The sequence below is a fragment of the Dromiciops gliroides genome, chromosome 1, assembly GCF_019393635.1.
Source record: "Dromiciops gliroides isolate mDroGli1 chromosome 1, mDroGli1.pri, whole genome shotgun sequence".
NCBI lineage: Eukaryota > Metazoa > Chordata > Mammalia > Microbiotheria > Microbiotheriidae > Dromiciops > Dromiciops gliroides.
In genome coordinates, this window is record NC_057861.1 from 584122327 (window position 1) to 584141461 (window position 19135).

The 19135-nt window shown below is 37.0% G+C and overlaps 1 protein-coding gene across 3 annotated transcripts in view; it reads right to left on the reverse strand.

Moving 5' to 3' along the window:
- The window catches only part of CPPED1 (calcineurin like phosphoesterase domain containing 1), a 131745-nt gene that overhangs the window by 77621 nt on the left and 34989 nt on the right, over nt 1–19135 (reverse strand). For all 3 annotated transcript variants that reach the window (XM_043978901.1, XM_043978903.1, XM_043978902.1), the window contains one exon: nt 13490–13708. In XM_043978901.1, coding sequence (XP_043834836.1) covers nt 13490–13708 — 219 coding nt within the window. The remainder of the gene's footprint in view (nt 1–13489; nt 13709–19135) is intronic.

A 19135-nucleotide genomic window follows, 5' to 3' on the forward strand; every position in this document is an offset into this window, starting at 1 on the left:
TCTTTGAGCTAATTCTGTGTTCTAAAATTTTCTTCTTCCCTCCCTCCTCAACCCTCCCTATGAAATCAAGCAATTCAATATGTCATACTTGTGCAGTTACGCAGAACATCTTCACCTTCCTTGAAAGTGTTTTGCTTTTTATTGCTCTTTCCTGGAATCTACCCTTCCCCCCTTCCCCTATCCTTATCTCCCTCCCCTCCCACTTTCCCTCAGGGCAAAAATATATTACTATACCCACTTGAGTATGTATGTTATTCCTTCTTTGAGCCAAATCAGATGATATTAAGGTTCACTCACTCCTCCACTCCTTCCCCTCCCCTCCATAAGCTTTTTTCTTGTTTCTTTTATGTGAACTACCTCTTCCCAGATCATCTCTTGCCTTCCCCATTCCCCAGTTGATTCCTCCTACACCTCAACCCTATTTTAAAGATGTCATCACGGGTTAGTTAGGTGGCACAGTGGACAAAGCACCAGCCCTGGGCCCAGGAGGCCCCAAGCCCTAATCTAACCCCAGACATGAGACACCCCACCCTGTTTGCCCCATAAAGAACAAAACATAAATGCTTTACAGATATCATCCCTTCATATTCAGTTCAGACCTGTGTCTTCTGTGAATTCCTTACCGAGAATATTCTTATAAGTTTGAAGTATTATCTTCTCATGTAGGAATGTAAACAGTTTGATCTTTTAATATCCCTCATGAAATCTTTTTCCAGTTTACCTTTTTATGCTTCTCCAGGGTCTTGTATTTGAAAGTCAGATTTTCTATTCAGTTCAGGTCTTTTCATCACAAATGCCTGAAAGTCCTCTTTTTCGTTGAAGTCCCATTTTTTTCCTCTGAAAGATTATACTCAGTTCTGCTGGGTACATGATTCTTGGCTGTAGTCCCACTTCCTTTGTCCCCTGGAATATCATATTCCATCTCCTCTGGTCCTTTAATGTAGATGCTGCTAGATCTTGCTTTATCCTTATTGGAGCTCCACAGTATTTGAATTCCTTCTTTCTAGCTGCTTGCAATATTTGCTCCTTGACCTGGGAACTCTGGAATTTGGCTATAATATTGCTGCAGGTTTTCCTTTTGGGATCTCTTTCAGGAGGTGATCGGTGGATTCTTTCAATTTCTATTTTGCCTTCTTCTTCTAGAATATCAGGGCAATTTTCCCTGACAATCTCTTGGAAGATGCTGTCTAAACTCTTATTTTGGTCATGATTTTCAGGTAGTCCAATGATTTTCAAATTATCTCTCCTAGATCTATTTTCTAGGTCAGTTGTTTTTCTAAGGAGATATTTCATATTGCCCTCTTATTTTTTTATTCATTTGGATTTGCTTTACTGTGTCCTGGTTTCTCATATAGTCACTACCTTCCATTTGTTCAATCCTAGTTCTTAGGCAATAATTTTCATCAGACAGTTTTTTTATCTCCTTTTCCATTTGGAAAATAATTTCAGCATCTTTTTGTGTGTTTTGCCACTCCAGGACTTGTTTTATTTCTGTTTTGGAGGTAATTGTGTCAGGAGCTCTGTGTGTTTAATGCCTTTCCTCCGCCATCTTTGCTGTGCTCCAGTATGATACATTTTAAAGAAAAGTTGAAGAATGTATACTACATAAGAATTTTTCAAAAACTTACTAAATAGTAGTTGATGTAAAGTTTCTTCAAATCTCCTTACTTGTAAACTGACATGTATAGATTATAATGGCAGCACTAGGGAAGGGAATAAGCATTCACATAATATCTCCTATGTGCCAGGTTCCGTGCTAAACATTTTTCACAAATATGATCTCATTTGGTCTTCATCACAACTCTGGGAAGTAGATGCTATTATTTTTTCTTTCTTTCTTTCTTTTTTTTTTTGCAGGCAATGGGGGTTAAGTGACTTGCCCAGGGTCACACAGCTAGTAAGTGTCAAGTGTCTGAGGCCGGATTTGAACTCAGGTACTCCTGAATCCAGGGCCGGTGCTTAACCACTGCACCATCTAGCTGCCCCAGTAGATGCTATTATTATCTTGATTTTACAGTTGGAAAAACTGAGACAGTCAGAGGTTAAATGACTTGTCTAGGGTCCCACAACTGGTAAGCATCTAAGGCCAGATGTGAGCTCAGGTCTTCTTTTCTCCAGGCCCAGTGCTCTGTATTATGACTCCACAGCATGCTCTATGTATGCATTACATACACAACAAGTGGCTTACAAAAAAAGGAGGTAAGCGATTTATATAGGGTCTACCATAGTTACTGATAAACTCTTCAGGAAGTAGGGGGAAAAAGAGAATTAACAACCTAGTTAAATAGGTTTCTAAATTCTAGTACTCTAAAGAAATGTGTGTTCTCAGCAGTTTTAGCATTTAAATGAGTTTCATTTTCCAACCCCTCATTATTTTTTTTATTACCCATTCTGATCATTTGACCAATTACCTGGTAATTCAACCCCTTTGGGATCATGATCCTTTTTAGTTTTTCCACTTAGTAGGAGAAAACTTGCCCATCAAGGAGGTAAAGTGTACCATTCCCAGGAAATGAGTGTTTAGGGTAAAAACTAGCATAGAGGAAAACTTTGCATATTTTAATCAGTTAAAAGATAGGATGTAAAAGTCTGGCCTTTTCTATGCTATACAAATTCATCAGAGATTTTGTAATTCTTTGGTAAATTTGGTTACCTCTCAAGTGTAATTTCCTCTAAAGAATCTATAGGATGGACAGTAGAAGATTTCCTTGGTTCTATTCCACTAGACCACATATGGTAGACAGAAAAATTAGTGTATGACACAAAGGGGAAGAAGACCATAGTCGGGAGCAGAAAATTGAGCCACCTGGACAATGATCCCTTACAAGGCAACTCCTTTCTCTCTTAAATGCTAAATTATCTATTTTTAGTTTTATAGTTCATGATTCAAACACTGGAAACCAACAGCAAGGACTGAAAAGAAAGAACAGGAAAAATTTCCACAGACAATAATAACTATTTGCAAAAATACTATTTCTGATCACATACCTAATCAAAACAACTTTTCAAGTAATATTCTGAGTTTCCTAATTAGTGATATTAGGTAAATTAGTTCAAACCACTTTTAATCAGCATCAGTCTATGGAGGCATTGTCACTGATTACTTAGCTGCTTTAACAGCATTTGTAATGGATATGAAGTGGTAACAAATCCAGGCATTTCATCTGATTGCTTCCTAGGTTATCTGCTCTTCATTCTGCACATCACCTGTCTCTTCTGACAGCCCTCATTTGAAGGAACTAATATTAGTTCAAATAACATATTCGTTTATAAAACCTTTTTTCTGTGTATCAAAAAAGAAGTAGATTATATTTAAATTTTGGAATTTCTCATTTGAGGTCAAGATTTATGGACCTTTGCCACCAAATACAGAATTAAGAGGTTATGGTTAATTATATTGTTGGGGTGATGGATCTAGACTAAAAGGATAATTTTTAAAGCAAAGTCCAGACTGGAATATTTACAAAAGCATTTCCATACTATTTTGTCACTTGAATGATGACAGTATGCAAAATGAAAACCGTAACCAAGACAATGAAAATCTATAAACAAGTGCTCAGGCCTACCAGAAGGTCAGTATGGGAAACTGCAAACTGAAATGGTGGCTTGTTCTTTTCAAAATGCATGTTTTAAAACAACCCAGGCTATTCGGCCAGGCCATGCTTTATATCTTATCTGCCTATCTATCCCTACTGTCTTGTCATCCACTCTTCTATTTCCCCCACTCTACTACCCTAATTCTGGAAAAGGCACACCAATTGACTGCCCAACTGAACAAGATGCCATCTCTGATTCCAGATACTCTGATCTGTCTCTGACTCCAGATACTTTAATCGATGGCCAGCATTCCATTATAGTGGCTGTATATCCCTGTTGGAGAGGGCAAAGAATGTCTTATTTTTATATTTGTATTCCCAGGGCTTAGCTTAATAGCACAGTGCCTAGAAGACAGCAAACACTTAATAAATGCTCTTCTATTCTTTCATCTTCATGTTCCAAATATGAATAAAAGTAAAGGATTAGAGTCTTAATGGTAGGAGGGATCTTTAAAGAAATAATATAGTGGGGCAGCTAGGTGGCGCAGTGGATAAAGTACCAGTCCTGGGTTCAGGAGGACCTGAGTTCAAATGTGACCTCAGATACTTGACACTTACTTACTAGCTGTGTGACCCTGGGCAAGTCACTTAACCCCAATTGCCTCACCAAAAAAAAAAAAAATGTAGTACATATAATCTCCTTCAACTCTCAAATTCAATAATCTTTATATAATTACCAACAGATGGTACAATGGATAGAGTACCAGGTCTGGAGTCAGGAAGACCTGGATTCAAAACTGGACTCAAAACTAGACTCAGCCACGTAGTAGCTGTGGGAACCTGGGCAGATCTCTCTGACTTTCTAAATTTTCTGAACTGTAAAATATGGATAATATCACAGATAACATCACAGGGTTGTTATAAGGATCAGATGAGATAGTATTTGTAAAGCACTCAGCACAGTGCACAGCAGAGTAAGCACTATGTAAATGTTAGCAATTATTATTACTGTTATTAGACCTGAACTTTTGGGAGCTTTTGATAGTCCCTGTTAGACACTCCTCCCTTAGCTTCAGTGATACTGCTACTCCTGGTTCTCTTCCTCTTTGCTGATCCTTCTCAGTTTCCTTTGCAAGATCAACATTCTCATCTTATCCACTAAAGTGTGAGTCTGCACTGAGGCTCTCCTCTCTTTCTAGACTTCCTGGGTGATCTCCTCAGTTGCCCTGGCTTCAGTGACTAGTTCTAGGCAGAGAGAGAATTCCCACATCTAGATGTCTAGCCTTAATCTCTCTCCTCAAGTCCAGTCCCAACTGTAAGCTAGTCACTGAGCTCACTGAGGAATAGGAAGAATAGGAATAAGGTGGATAAGGAAGAGGAACATTGAGTTTTGAGAGCAGATTGACAAGAGCGCAGTTTGATTAGGGATTGCCCACTGTACATGGAGGGGGATAATTTGAGAGGTTAGTACGTTAAAGTGGCACCAGATATTGGAGAGTCAGTAATACTAGGCTAAGAAATATGAATTTTACATGGTAGGCAATATGAAGTGACTAAAGATTTCAGCTCAGAAGTGACATGGATAGATCTAGGTAGAAGAAACTTTACTCCAATAACACTATAAAGGGGATATTTAAATAGGGATGAAAAGAGGGTAGAAACAGGAATTCTTATTTGTATACTGGTTTCCAAACTTTATATGATGAAACATTTCTTTTTTAAAAAAAAAGTCAAACCCTCTATACTTTTCATAAAACAACATATTCAAACAATTTTCTTAGTTGATATTCAAATAACATTAAGAATTTACTACAATTATTTTATAACACATAAACTTTAAACATATAATAAAACTACGAAATAATGCACATAATCACTGTGCTGCATTAATTGTCACAGCACCACAGATTTAGAGATGGAAGGGCCCTTTGAGTTCATTTACTCTAATCCCCTCATTTTATAGGTGAGGAAATGGAGGGTCTAGAATATTAATGATTTGCCCAAAGTCATACAGGTACTAAGTGGCAGGCCAGGGTTTGAAATCAGGTCTGACTCCAAATTCAGCACTGTTGCAACTTCATCATGTTGCTTTCCAAAGCTGGAGGGGAAAACAAAAGGATGGCAGGCTCTTGCATCTCTAAACACATGTTTAGAGATGGGTTTCAGCAGGACATTGGCCCTGCCTGGGAACTTCAAGGGAAGGGGAAGAAAGGGAGAGTCAGGAAGGGACATGGCTGGCTGTTGCTGAAGAAGCCCTATAGAGCAGCAGCACCCCATTCCCTAACTAGCTGTGGGAGGCTGAGGTGTTTTGCTACCAAAAGGGTCCTGGCCCTTTTCCCCAGAGAACAAGAGCAAAAAGAGATAGGTGCCAAGGGCTGCCTAAGAATTACTATGTGATCCAGGGGGCAGGAAGACGTGGGGAGGGACAGAATGCAATAAAAGATGCTGACTGTTCCCACTAGCTATGACAAGGTCTAGCACTTGGGATCTGCCAATAGTTCACTCTCCTTCTGCCATGACCCCCATTTGTCCCTACTTACAAATGAATTCTCTAAATAGTTAAGGATGCAGCCTATTAAGGCATGCTCTAAACTGAGCTAGTTGTTTATTATTATTTTTTATTATTATTTATTGATGGGTGGCCATCATTTGGGGAATAGTGCAACAAGTTGTGTTATGTGATTGTGATGGAATACTACCATGCTATAAGAAATGATAAGCTCAATGATCTTAGAAAAACATAGAAAGACACAAAATAATGAAGAATGAAATGAGCAGAACCAAGAGAACATTGTATATAGTAATAGCAGTACTGTTTTAAGAACAACTTTGAATAAATAAGTTTTGACTTTTATAAATACCCAAATTAACTATAAGGGGCATATGAAGAAAGATGTTATCTGTATCCAGAGAAAGAACTGATAAATAGAAGTATAGAATAATTTTACATATTGTAATGATTGGAATGACGCCACCTGCTGGAGACTTACTGTAGAAGAGTTCCGCCCATGAAGCGAAGGTCAGGACAAGACCAGGAGTCTTTTCTTTGGCGTCAGGAAGTGACGTCTGCTTGTGTGAGGAAGAAGGAAGAGACGGGGGCTCTGTCTCGGGCTCTTTCTTTTGGACTCTGGTGGAGAGTAGAGCTAGAAATGTGCTCTCCCTTTAATAGATAGATGAATGTAGGCCTTTCTCTCTCTCTTTACCAAATTCTTATTCTCCTTAATAAATGCTTAAAAGCCTAACTCTTGCTAAAGCTTATTATTTATTGGCGACCACTCATTAGATATTTTAGACAGACTAGCTAGAATTTTAGTCCTTAACAATATTATATATATATATATATTATGTATATATGTATATATACATATATATGTATATACATGTATATTTGTATAATGTGTATCTAACGGTAGCCATCTCTAGGGCAGGGGGAGTGGGCAAGAATGGAAGGAAAAAAATTTACATAATAACTGTTGTATATTTAAAAGGACTGGCAAGTTGTACATAGGAGATTTGCAGTTTAATGTGCAATCATCTTTTTATATATACCATATTATGGAAATGCTTGTTTATTCCATAAATTAAAAATAAAAATAAATTTAAAAAAATAAACTGAGTTAAATATTAGGCACCTTGTGTGGGTTTTTAGAAGCTGATTCCTAGGAACCCTGAATACTAAATGCATTTTGGGAGTGCCACCTGAGGTTAAAGTTTACCAGACTCTGTTTTAACTCCTTTTGAACTATGCTTGCTGGTCCTATTTTGGGGTGACTTAGGAATTCCATTAGGATCGCCTTTTTAGTGGTAAGGATCCATTGGAGATATTTCAAGCGTCCTCCAAGTATCCAGAGGAAATCTTATCCCACACCTCCAGTACACAGCCTTCATAGAAAAGGATAGCTGGAGAGAGAACGGTTGGATTGCCCTTTGCTGAAAGGAATCTTGGAAGAATTGTGAACAGCTTCCAGTCAATCCCAGGCCCTTTATCTCTTTGGGGAGAGCTCCTCCTGTTTGGGAACTTGGAATTAGAGTTTCTCTGAAGAGAGAAATCTCTTTTTTCATTTGTTTCTTCTCTCTTTGCTTGCTATTATTTCTCCCATGATCATTTCTTTGGTCTATCTGCCTGGGTTGGAACAGGTCCTTGTTAAAGACTAAGTGCACTGTAAACTGATAAACCTACATAAAATGCTGTTTGATGAATTTACACAATTCAGTATTTAGGACGTTAACTGCGCTTTCTGCCTGTGAGTTTTGGACTGTGTAACACCTGTGCCACATGGGCAAATTCTAACACTTTAGTATGAAGCACTAGAAAAGGACTATGTTAAGAATTCTGAGGACCCCAGAAGATGGTTTTGGAACAAAAAAACTACTGAGCTCCCAAGATATGCTGAGGGCACAAAAATGCCAAAAATTAGAGAGGAATACAGCATCCCCTTATACCCATCCTTTGCAGCACGCTCACCCAGCATTCCAAGCAAGTATAGGAAGCCTGTGGGACTGGGGGTGGGGGAAGAGTGCTTTCAGGTATGTGTGATGGAGGAGCCCTTTTCCCTCATCCTTCAGAGCATGAAGCTGCCCTATCTCCAGACTAGTCACCCTGTGTTCCATAAGCACACTGCTGCCTCCTTTTGTCCCCTTTGTGTTTAGCTCTCCTCATTTTAGGTAAATGAGTATCTTGAGAGGAGAGTGAGTGCCCAGGCAGCTGCTAAGCTTGGGAGAGCCATCAGAGACATCTGAGAGGTAACACCGCAGCCACATCAGGTAAGAAACTAGATCAGAAGTAGAGTGAGCTGCTTAACTCAGTTCAGCAATCAATCAAATGAGACATGGATCCTGAAAGGAGCCAGCCCAGTGGGGCAAAGATATAATTTATCCATTGTTGATGCTATTTACCAGGAGCAAGTTTCCACAAAAGTGATATGTCCCACAGTTGTGAAAATTCTGTCAGGAGGTGAAACATGAAAAACAATTTCTATTTTCACTAGATTGTTCATTAAAAAAATTTAAATATTTGTAATATAAAGACCAAGTCTGGTATATGTTTAGAAGATTAAAGTATAATCACTAGTTAACTTATTGAACATTTTATTTTTTAAAATTCTACTTCAGCAGTACTATACAAGGGAATGTCATTCTCTTGCTATTTATACTTACTTATATATTGGGTTGGGGGAAAATAAAAATAATTTTCCTTTAAATAGTTTAGTCTTTAATGACAGCTTGTGTAAATTCCTTTGCTTAACATCATGCTTTTTAAAAGTTTTTAATTCAATTTTACTTTATTTTCATTTCTGTTTTCTTCCTCTCCCTTCCCCCTTGAACCCATTGAGCAAGAAAAACAGAAACAGGGGCAGCTAGGGAGTGTGGTTGGATAGAGCACCAGCCCTGAATTCAGGAAGACCTGAATTCAAATCCAGCCTCAGACACTTGACACTTACTAGCTGTGTAACCTTGGGCAAGTCACTTAACCCTCACTGCCCAACCCCCCAAAACCCCAAAACCAAAACCAAAAACAAACAAAAAAGAAAAACAGAAACCATTTGTACAGTCATGCAATACAAATGAACACATTGGCCAGGTCCCCCCTACCTCTTCCCCTCCCCAAAAAGCAAGAAAATGAAAGAAATAGAAGAATATATGCTTCAGTCTTCACTCTGAATCTATCAGCTCTCTATCTGGAGGTGGATATCAGGCTTCATTGTGGGTCCTCTGGAATTATGGTTGTTCACTGTATTTTTAAAAACTACATAATGTTGTGGGTTTTTCCAGTCATGAGGCATTATTTTTATGTTGTTTGGAAGGAAATTTGGGAGAGCTTAAGCAATTCCCTGTCTATACTCTATCATCTGTCCTCTAACACCATGCTTTTTAAGAGATGAAAACAACTTTAACATGGAACTTACCCCCCCACCAAAAAAACCCTCCATAAAACACCCTAAACTCAATACAAACAAGTCCTAGCACTGTACTTTGTTTTACATATAAAATTTTTATGTTCATTAAAGCTGTATATTAAATTGTAACTTTGAAGATCAAATCATGTTACAGTGACATGAGAGAAATTCACTAGTAATTCTCCAGTGATTTTCAAAAACCATATTAATTCCCCCTGATTTTTCTGTAAGCTTAGATTTAAAATATAAAGTTCTATTAAAGAGCATATCTGTAATATTATCCAAGAGCATTATTAGGGATCAATGAAAAAGCTTATGTTCAAATTTTATCAGAAGCTCTCATATGTCTGTCTTTGTTTAAAATTAATAAGGCTTGAAAAAAAATTAATAAGGCTCCTGAGCACAATTAAGTAGGTCAATGCTTCAACTTTAAGTGTTTTTAAAAGTAATACTGGGCTCAAGAGACAGAGATTAAAACCCATAGCTTCAATATTTTGGTAATTTTAACTTATTATTTTATTATCTGTTTTATCCTATAAAGTTTTTGAAAACAGTGGCATACCCCCAAAACTGTAGTGAAATAGAATATCTGTTTCATAATGAAATAAATGTCCCAAATCTGATCCAAGCCTTTCATTTTTATTAAGATAAATTTTATTGTTAGTATTTATAATGGAAAGAATGCTGACTTTAAATAATAAACACTATTGCTATTAAAGCTATTTTTATTCATTTTGAACTTTAAACTTTTGCATTGAGATAATGTCATTTACAGAGTATTAAAATCTGCATTATGTTCGCTATGAAAATGATTAACAATTAGCATTTAATTATTGACACAATGCAAATCAATAAATAAAGCAAACAATTTTGTAGTGCTTGTCCAGCATCCTCATTCTCCCTTTTTGGATATTAAAAAATAAGATTACTCTATTTAAAAAACTTTATTAATCTCAAACTAAAATATTCAATATACTAGGGGTCTTTCACTGATTCTTATAAAAGTGCTACAAGTACAAACTTTCAAAACAGAAAACTGCATATGCACATTGATTCTATTCATGTAACACTGTGTTCTTACATAATAAGACAAATGTTCAAAAATTTCCAGGTGCAATTTGGGAAACAGTTTGACAAAAGTGGTCTGTGATGACCACTGCAAGTACATTTTGCAATTCATTGGACCAATATATTGTATTGAAGAGGCAATGTCATTTCATGGAAAGCTTTAAACAAATTCCCATTTTGAAATGATATGCCAGAATACATAACATAATCTAGAACAAGCTAATAAACACCTATAGGAACATTTTATATAATCATCCTGGGAAATGCATTACATTGTTCTGTTTTGTTTTTAAACAAGGAAACCAGTGGACAGAAAAATGCTAAGCACTGTATCTTCCTTAAATCAACCAAGCAAAAAACAAAGTATACTCATAATGTGTTTTTGAGTGAACTATCCTGCCTAGTACTGAAGAATATAATGAGGTAGGCTTCACCAGGGTTTAAAGAAACTACCTAACTCAAAAAGATTCCTTAGAAACAGTTTTCCAGATATTTTGGTCCTGCTCAATCTGCCACTACAGTGTGGTTAAACTCCAATTTTCTGGAAACCTCAGTGGAAAAGCAATTTTGACTAGCAGGATTCTTTTTGATTTACTTAAGATTTACCTCTGTAAGCAAGAAAACTTTTTTTTTGTGATGATTCAGGGTCATCATTTGGAAAATAAATTGTCTGTCATGTAATATGCTGTAATGTATCATCATCAGGACCTGTTACAGTCAGTAACAATGGCTCCACATAGCTGTGCTTTTTGAGTTTCTGCTTTTTTACAGATTTTTCTTTCATTCTTCCCTTCCTGTAACTACTGTCAGTGCAGTGGCTCCTGCAGCCTCTTTATACTTGTATAATTTGAGGCTTCTAGTTTGAGGGAGGCTTGGAAACCCATGAGATTCTTTTCTCTAAAAATCCTTAGCAAAATAAATTAGCTTTATTTTTACAAAACAAACTACATGGAAAGTCATCTTAGAATGTTAACTCCTTGAGGGCATGGAATCTTTGTATCACCAACTCTTATCATGCAGTAGGCATATAATAAATGTTTGCTGAACTGAATTGAATATAAGTCAAACATGACAAAACTGAATCTCTAATTAATATGGTAAATGAAGTAGGCTAGTTAGAATTCTGTGTAGTATGAAGAAATGGGCTCTGAAGAGTAATTGCACAAGTTTTAATGGAGTCTGTGTCATCAATTCTGGATACATAGAGGACTTTCATGCAGCACATTAGAGTACAAAGAGCATTATTTGTAGAACCATGGGCAAATTATTTAACCTCTCTGGGTCTAGTCCCTTATTTGTAAAATGGGATAATAATTTTAACAATCCCAAACTCATTAGGTTGTATGTGCCTATAACATTTACAGAGGACTTCCATGTATTTTCATTTGATTCTTATAACTATGATATCTCTACATAGTATACTTGAATTATAAAGTTTTAATGTAGCTTTCAAAGTAGAAATTTTTAGTAGAAATTGATGAGCCTAAGGTGTCACCCTAGGAGCTAAAGTCAGTAGATGATTCAGAACTATTGCTACCAGGGCAGCTAGGTAGCACAGTGGATAAAGCACCGGCCTTGAATTCAGGAGTGCCTGAGTTCAAATCCAGCCTCAGACACTTGACACTTACTAGCTGTGTGACCCTGGGCAAGTCACTTAACCCTCATTGCCCCGCAGAACCAAAACAAAACAAAACAAAAAAAAACAAAACCAAAAAACAGAACTATTGCTACCAAAGCCAAAGCTTTGGTCTTAAAAATTGTAATCTTTAGATTATTTTGCAATTGATAAAGTGCTGGGCCTAGAGTTAAGAAGTTCTAGTTTCAAATCCAGTCTCAGATACTTACTGGTTATGTAATCTTGAGCAAGTCACTTAACATGTATTTACCTCTGTTGCCTCAGTTATAAAATGGGGATAATAATACCTCAAGGGGTCACTTTGAATGTCAACTGAGTTAATATTTTAGCACAATGCCTGGCACATAGGAGATGTATTTAATAAAAGCTTATTCCCTTAATAAATGTCCCCCTACCCCTTCTTCCATGTTAAGCTGAAAGGCACCAAAAAGTTGCTGAAGTACCAGTGGTGGGGGGCACTGCCAAAGCTACAACTAGGATAATTGGGGGTTGAGGGATGGGGAGGAAGGCAGGGCTGAGGCCAGTTGGGCCTCACTAGATAGCAGGTGGTCCATCCCTTTTACAGTCTGTTTTGCCACTGAAGAAGAAAACAGTATATGGAAAGGGAAGGGAGGTTTCTGGAGGTACCTGGTCTTGGGGTACCACCCTGAGGGGGAGGCATACATATTCCAGTGGAGGACAATGAGGTGAGACAAGCATGCGGATGATGTTTGCTGTGAAGAGCAGAAATGATCCTTCTGAACATTTGTGCCCTGGGACAAAGTTCTGTAGACCTGGAACCAGGTATAGCTCATCCTTCACCCCTTCACTAGGTAATAGCCACTTCCTTTTGCGGCAAAGTTTCTTCCTGGGCTTGCTCTTACACAATATTATAACAGGGTGGAGGAAGGAGAACAGAATAAATGCGAAAAAGGAAAAAGGGAAAAAACAAAAAGGGAAAAAAGGATAGGAATAGAGAAAATAATATGAAAAAACAGGAATAAAGAAAGCTAGTGGGAAATGAGAGGGAGGAAACTAATAAAAAACATTTCATTTATAGACATAGAGACCTAAGAGCAATTCAAGTTTTTCCTTTTGGAAATGAAAGAAAGGTGGTAGACTGTGATCCTCTCAATTATTCATATTTAGTAAAAATTATAAAAACTGTTGCTTTGCCTAATTACTCTTATTAATCTCCTTGAAATCTAAATATAAAACCAATACAAATTTTCCTATGTTCCATAATGCTGGAATGATCACAAGAAGAAGCAAAGAACACTTGCTTCTTTTTTGATCGACCATTTATTTTGCATATTAAATATATACGTTACTAGTTAAAGAAGAAAAATCACCAAAAATTTCTTAAGTCTTACCGGGCATGGCATGTATGAGGTCACCACATAGAACAAAGAATTTAGGCTTGGGGTTGAGCTTGTTAATAGCTTGCACAGCTTGTTCTGTTAATCTGATCTCCTCTTCCCATTCATCACCACAATTCTCACAATCACCAAGTGCCCAGGCTTTCATCAGTCCAAATTGTGGATCTGCTCCTTGGATGAAGTAGAAAGGGGATTTCCACTGAAGCTCTTTTTCTTAAAAAGAAAATGGAAGAAATATAAAATCATTCAGGGAAAACAGCCAGGTTAAAACACAGCACTTTCTTAAATTAAGTAGGTCATTTTAATAAGCTATTGTTCAAACACACCATTTTCTTATCACAGACATTCTTAACCTTTTTTTGTCCACTGGAACTCTGAAGGAGCCTACTGATCCCTTCTCAGAATAATGTTTTTAAAGGCACAAAATAAAACACACAGGATTACAAAGGAAACTAATTATATTAAAATGCATCTAATCAAAATTTAAAAAAAATTAAGTTTGCAGACCTTAGCTTAAGAATCCCTGGTTCACAACATCTCACACCATATACTAAAGTAAGGTCAAAATGGATATATGATTTACACATAAAGGATGATACCATAAGCAAATTAAGGGAGTATAGAATCATTTATAGGCAAGGGAAGAATTTATGACCAAAGAAGAGAGAAAGAATAAAATTAAATGTAAAATAGATCATTTTAATTATATAAAATTAAAAAGCTTTTCCATAAACAAAACAAATGTAACCAAGACTACAAGGGAAGTAGATAACTGGGAATGAATTTTTGAAATGAGTATTTCTGATAAAGGCTTCATTTCTAAAATATATAGAGAGAACTGAGTCAAATTTACAAAAATACAAGTCATTCCCCAATTAATAAATGGTCAAAGGATATGAACAGGAGTTTTCAGACAAAGAAGTCAAAGCTATCTATAATCATATAAAAAATGTTCTAGATCACTACTGATCAGAGAAATGCAAATTAAAACAACTCTGATGTTGGAGGGGATGTGGGAAAGCTGGGATGCTAGTCCACTGTTGGTGGAGTTGTGAAAAGTTGTGAAAAGATACAACCATTCCGGAGAGCAATTTGGAACTATGCTGAAAGGGCTAAAGAAATGTTCATACACTTTCTTTGATCCAGCAATACCACTGCTAGATTTATATCCCAAAGACATTCCTAAAAAGAGAAAAAGACCTATTTGTACAAAAATATTTAAAGCAGTTCTTTTTCTGGTGGCTAAGAATTGGAAATCAAAGGAATTCCCATCCATTGGGAAATGGCTAAACAAACTGTGGTATAGGATGGTGATGGAATATTATTGTGCTATAAGAAATGACAAGCAGGATGACTTTGGAAAGGCCTGGAAAGACATGTATTAAATGATGTATTGTGAAGTGAGCAGAACCAAGAGAACATTGTACACAGAGACAGCAATATTGTTTGATGAGAAACTGTGAATGATTTGACTATTCTCAACAATACAACGATCCAAGACAATCCCAAAGGATTATTGATGAAGCATACTATCCACCTCCAAAGAAAGAACTGATATTGATGGAACAGACTGTAGTGTGCTATTTTTCACTCTTTCATTTTTTTCTTTTAATCAAGTTTTCTTGTACAAAATGACAAATATGGTAATGTTTTAAATAATCATAAATGTATAACCCATATATGATTGCTACCTCAGGGAGTAGGTAGGGGAGGGAGGGAAAGAGGGATAAAAATTGGAATCCCAAAGTATAAATAAAAATATTTATTATTTAAAAAAAAAAGAATCCCTGGTTCAGAGTATTTTGATTTATATTAATTCTGAGAGGCCATGTGGTCTAGTAGCTAGACAGCTGACTTCAACTCAGGAGGACCTGGATTCAAGTCTTGCCTCTGACAAAGAGGAAAGGTTAACTGACTTAAGCTCTCAATGCTCCAGGCCATTCTAAAACTAAGTTGCAGAGGTTCCTTGTAGGAGTTCCCTACACCAGTGAAATGACAGGTCCAAATAAGAAAAATAGAAGACACCTGATGATACTCAAAGGCTGGAGAAGAACACGTGGAAGAGCATAGCCAGGCCCTTATTACAAAGAAGGTAATAATCCCGTGAAGTGGCTGGAATTGATGACCATATTTTACATACTTTTAACTTTGAATAGTGCAAAGTCTAATACCTGTGACCATTTCATAGAATTCATTATTCAAACTTGGATTGTATAAGCAACAAAACCAAACTGTTTGTTTAAGAACTGTAGAATCAAAATGAAGTACAGAGCATTAACATAACACTATACAGGATATTAGCTTTTAATAGCAAATTTTAATCCAGATTTTAAAATACCATGAATATCACCTCTTTGAAACAGATGAAATATTTCACTTTTTAAAATTTTTATTCTTGCTATAATGTCACTGTTTGCGCTAGTTAGGGATGAGCCATCATTTTAATTATAAAACTTAGAACTTGGGATTTTGACTATCTGGTTGAATATATAGTACCATAATTAAATCTTGAAATTAGTCAACATGGAAAATGTTAACATTTTAAAGACTATAAGTTTAATGTGAACACACATGGGAATAACAGTACTTTTAGAGGAAGTCTTCATTACTACATCCTTATTCTGTTTAACTGAATTTTGCAAGTCATTAATGTCTATCTTTAGAAACTAAAGCCTTAAAAGGAAATATAGAGGGAAGTTGTTATTTAAATGTTTTTCTATTTAGCCTAGTTAGCCTGGCTAAATAAGAAAATGTAAAAAAAAAAAACAAAAATTAAAAAAAAATGCTGCTATGTCTATTTCTTTTTTGGCTTTAGTTTATGAAGGTAGATGGGTTGTGGTGTTTTTCCATTATTCTTATTTAGTAAAGATCATCAAAACTGTAGTTCTGACTAATTACTATTTAGCTAAGGTTCAACTAGGTTAAACAGCAAAACATAACAATTTCCATAAGTATTTTTTTGTTTGAGCTCCTAAAGATAGAAATTAGTGCCTAAGGTACCTTCCAGCTCTAAATTTCTAGCGTATATTAAGTCTTCCTCAATAAGGCAGATCCCAAAGCTGGTTCTGGTACACATACTAGATAAAATGATGGATTTGGAGTCAAGAGACCTGGTTTCAATTCTGTCTCAGGCTTTTACTAGGTACATGACTATGGTCAAATCACTTCTCAGAGTGTCACTTTCAAAATAGGGAAACTACTGCTTGCATGATCTACCTCGTAGGGTTGTAAAGTTTAAAACACTTTGTGAACCTGTTATACATGTGGCTGCCAGTAACACCAATAAAATGGGAGTACTTAAAAGATGGGCCTCTACTTTCTTGAGATACTTGAGGTCAGTAAAAGAGCCTTTCAGTTTCCCAAAAGTCAACCAGTCCACCCTCCTCATGCTTCTCAATACAGGGCGAAGCTCACTGTGCTATCTGGACCATCTCTCCATATACATATGCATGCATGCATGTATGTATGCATGCATGTGTACGGATGTATGGGTGTATGTATGTATGGAGAGATGGTACAGATAGACAGTATACATACACACACACACACACACACACACACACACACACACACATATACTTGTCCAAACACATACATGTGTCTATACTGTTGAGCAGTATAGACATGCTATGGCATGTCCATCCAAATGCACTTTGAAATCTGGACAGCAAATATTTTTTATCCACATAATCTTTCCTGTGTGAATGGATAGGCCAAACTCCTTTAAGTGATTATAGATTTCTAGGAGAATCCGCTCCAGTATTCATAAAATAATAAGAGAGTGAAAGATAGTTCTCTGGTGTGTTGAATGGGTTCTACACAGACGATTCATGGAAGGACAAGGATAAAAATTCCAAAGGATAAGAATGCAAGGGTGGGATGTAATCTATATCAGTGGCAGGAATATCAACAATTATGAGGTGATGGATATACTGAAATATCAAAATAAAGTAAATTAAGTAAGCTAACAGTTCCACCTGGACTTTTAGTATTGAATTTCCTTTTTTCTCCTCTTACAATTAGTTTTATACATCCATAAAGTTCTCTCTATATCTTATGATGTTTCATAAAGCACATATATATAAATATATATATATAATGCACATATCATTTTCTCAATCAAATCTCAGTGACTGTGAAAAATAAATGCATAAAACTATGGTGTGTGCAATCAATAGTCAAGGTGAAAACAGTTATAATTCTATGTGCTATGTTTAAAGCTGCCACAGCAGTAGCACTGAAACATGGCTGTGCCTATCTAAGTGAAAAGCATGACTTTCTTCACAGTTAACCTGGGATGGCTGAGAAGTCATGAACATCTGCTCTCATGCTGACGTCTTTCCAGTGTTTGTCAGTTAGTCAATAAATATTTATCAAGCACCTGCTATTTGCCAATCTCTGTGCTAAGCACTAGGAATACAAAGAAAAGCAAAAGATAGTCCCTGCCTTTGAAAGGCTCCCAATCTAATAAGGAAGGTAACATGCAAACAAACAAGCTATATATACAATAAGCAGGAACTGAACAACAGATGGAAGGCACTAGAATTGAGAGGGATTGAGAAAGGCTTCTACAGAAGGGGTTTTTAACTGGGACTTGAAGGAATCTGAGGAAGAAGAGATGAGGACAGAGAACATTCCAAGCAGAGGAACAGCCCATGAAAATGTCTGGAGGGAGTGGGAGTGGAGTCCAACCCTGTGATCGGGTCAACACAGATCCAGCCCCAACCAGGTTGTGCCAGAGAAACTTACCCACCAAGCCTCTGAATCAGTTGCAGTGCCAGTGTCTTCTGGAACTAAGCTCATGGTCTGGTGCAAGGACTGAATGGCTGGCCGGGGGATGTGAGGGGAACATAGGGGTGTCTGCAGGAGCTAAGGAGGAATTCAGCTATCCTACCCTAGCATGGAACCAGGAAGAAATATTGAGTGGCAGAGGCCCAGGTGGGGGAGGGATACAGGCTAGTGGGAGCTAACACCACAGCGAACAAAATTTGTTGCCTGGTTAATTAGCAAGTTGGTGTGGGGTTATCTAAAGACCAGAGAACAGGTCAGGTGAGTGAAGAATCTGCCCCTCCTTGAGTCATATAACCTGGGACCCCCTGATGCTTGGGACAGTATAGCCTGGAAGCAGGGCCCCATGTTGGGAAGGCGTTGGGAGTTAAGATCAAAAGATGGGCAGGACGAGCAAGCAGAGAAAGCTGCAACCCATAGAAAGTTTCTTTGGCGACGCGGAGGATCAAGGTACACCCCCAGGGGAGGATGGCAACATCAGGACTCCTACATCCAAGGCTTCCAAGAAAAATATGAATTGGTCTTAGGCCAAAGAGGCACTTAAAAAGGACTTTGAAGATAAGGTAAGAGTGGTAGAGGAAAAAATGGAAAGAGAAATGAGAGTGATGCAGGAAAGTCATGAGAAAAAAAGTCAACAGCTTGAAAAGCCAAATGGAAAAGGAGATACAAAAGTTCTCTGAAGAAAATAATTGCCTAAGAATTAGGATTGAACAAATGGAAGCTAATGACTTTATGAGAAATCAAGACACAATAAAGCAAATCCAAATGAATAAAATAATAGAGGGCAATATGAAATATCTTCTTGGAAAAACTGCTGACCTGGAAAATAGATCCAGGAGAGATCATTTGAAA